We start from the raw sequence: 2,533 nt of genomic DNA on the forward strand, positions 1-2,533 counted from the left end.
TCTCTGGATGCACACACCCCTTGCCAGCGGAGCTGCTCTCCGTTCGCACAGCCTCGTTGTCCATCGGCGTTTCGGAGTTGGGCTGAGGTCGTGTACCGCTCGTCGCCTCCTACAACTTCACCGCCAGGGCCCTCTCCAAGGTGTTGCGAGGAGTTCATTGTAAACGCGAGTTTCGACTCTCTCCTTCGGTGCCAGTTTGCCTTCATGCACATGGAGCTTGATCAGTTGGTTGCTAACCGTGTCGAGGAGGCGTCTCGCCCCCTTCGTGAGGAGGTGGCAAGTCTCAAGATGATGTTGGCACGCATTGGTGTTTCTTTGGAGCCGCCGGAGGCGTGTTCTTCTGATGGGCAGGCTATCGCTACCGTGCAGGCCCTGTTTCCGCTTGGCTCCGCTGGGCTGAATTCTTCGGTGGTTGAGATCACGCAAGAGTTGCATGAGGTGTGTGGGGATTCTTCTGTGGTGCTTGAGCTTCTGGAGTTGAGTGTTGGTGTGGCTATGCCTCCTTCCGTCGAGGAAGTGAGGTCTGACTCGCACGAGATCTCGGCTGTGATTTCTTTGCCGAGTCAGGCACTTGGCTTTGACAAGAGTGGTGTTTTTGACGATGATGTCCCTCCCTCGCCTGAGTCCGAGAGGAATGTGGTTCCTTTTGGTGATGAGGTTGCTAAGTCAGAACTGTTGGAAGCAGTGCAAGGCGTCCGAGAGGTTTGCGATTTTCTCGCCACCTTAGTTGCTGCCTACCCTGGATTCACAGTTGGTTGGTGAGTGCCCCCAATGTCATGGCATGTCTATATCGACGCGGTGTTGGAGTTTGTTCATGTCGCCTTGTGGTCCCTTGTGTTTGCTAGAGTAGGTCTGGCCTCGTTGTTTGGGTGAGTTTGTGTGGGGTGGAACATATTGTCGTAGGTTTTTGGCTGGTTTTCTCTTAAAAACCGAGTACTTCCTTCTTAATTAATAGATGAGGCAAAACTTTTCGTTTAAAAAAATGTTTTTAGCTAGCCGAGTACTAAGTTTGTGCTCAGTTAAGTTCTACATTATTAGATTTGCTTTGTGATTCGTGCTAGTTATAAGTTACAACATAAGTTGCAACTGAGATTTAATAATATCATGTGACTAAGAATGAAGTCCACTGAGAAATAGCCACATCCTTATTGTATACACCTGGCAAGCTGCGGAATGCACATTAGGACACCCCACTACCCCATTCACACACAGATTTGTTTTGCGTGAGCAACCCGCCATCGGAAGATTTCAGAATCATCCATTTCCACTCTCATCGTCATCAATTTCCAGGTAGCTGGCCCGGTGACTTTGGAATGCAAAGCCTGGGTCGTTGCCTCTCGTCCGTTTCTTATAATCTCCCTATCATCCTTTGGTCCCGGACGTGTACCTTCATGCTGACCGTTCGCCAAGAAATAACTTGTAGCACCACAAATTTGGGGGTCAAATGAATCTATCAATTAAGTAATCACGAAGCTTTACATTAACCAACCCAACACAGATCCCACTATTGGCATTTGCAATCCTACTAAAGCAAAACCGCGATTGAAGTGAAAAAAACTCAAGAACTCTATAGTCTATAGGTAATTAGGTACCCTCTCAATCGCGAACTCTCTGTATACATATGCTGCTCACGAAAATCAGTATGCTGTGGCTACATCCAGCAGGCGCCTGGGCTGGAGTAATACTGAGGGTAGCCATAGGCGCCGGCTGCAGGGTACTGGTAGTAGTGCCACGGGTACGCGTACTCGACGACGGCGGCTGCTTCGGCAGGCTTCTTCTTCTCCTCCTCCTTCTTGACCTCTCCGACCTGCAAGAGCTGCGCGTGCCCAACCTTCTTTCGCAACGCGCTGGTGAGCTTGATGGAGTCGACGTTGTCGCCAACCACCACCACCTGGTCCTTGTTGCCGTCCCCGGCGAGCGCCACCGAGTCCACCCCTGCCGTCGCCGCTACCAGCTCCATCGCCTTGGACCGGCATTTGTCGCACGTCATCTCCACCTTGATCACGATCTTCTGTTTCATCGCGGCTTGCTTAATTTGGCTAGAATAGAATTTCAGGGTAATGGAGGAACTGAGAATAGCAAGGTGGAAGCACGAGTTTGCCGTGGAGGGAGCAGCGAACCTGGGGTCGATATTTATAGGCTTGTTGCCTTGCTGGTCACTCGATCAGTGCGGGGTGTGTATGTATGCGCGTACGCCCAAGCTGTGACACCTGATTGCGAGATCAAAGGCGTTTCCGGGAGTAGTTAGGATGCGATTAGACAGAGCGAGGTTCAAGAGCAGGAGATCAGGATTTAAATTCGTAAAGATGGGATTTGGCTTTGTTTATGACCTGGCTCTGGTCCGTCAGTCTCACCTGAAGGCACGACTGGGCAAGAACGAAACCGTGTTCATGGTACACTACAGGTTACTACATGCGCAAGTGTGCGACTAGTCAGTGCCCAACTTAGTGATCAAACAATCGCTTTGAGTCTTCGATTGTTAAGACAAGTGAAGAATTTTTCTTGATCGATCGGATAACCTGCTGTTAAGCTG

At 50.3% G+C, this 2,533-nt stretch overlaps 1 protein-coding gene across 1 annotated transcript; it reads right to left on the minus strand.

Moving 5' to 3' along the window:
• Positions 1-1,447: 1,447 nt before the first annotated feature.
• On the minus strand, positions 1,448-2,202 carry LOC124687883 (disease resistance protein Pik-1-like). The gene has a single exon (XM_047221610.1). It carries the CDS (start codon positions 2,018-2,020, stop codon positions 1,652-1,654), a length of 369 nt encoding a protein of 122 aa, XP_047077566.1. The 5' UTR covers positions 2,021-2,202; the 3' UTR covers positions 1,448-1,651.
• Between the last annotated feature and the right edge of the window lie 331 nt (positions 2,203-2,533).

Source organism: Lolium rigidum, chromosome 2, assembly GCF_022539505.1.
Source record: "Lolium rigidum isolate FL_2022 chromosome 2, APGP_CSIRO_Lrig_0.1, whole genome shotgun sequence".
NCBI lineage: Eukaryota > Viridiplantae > Streptophyta > Magnoliopsida > Poales > Poaceae > Lolium > Lolium rigidum.

What these genes read in the sequence shown, in the direction of transcription:
- LOC124687883 (XM_047221610.1), bottom strand. Translation starts at nt 2,020, where the DNA reads ATGAAACAGAAGATCGTGATCAAGGTGGAGATGACGTGCGACAAATGC.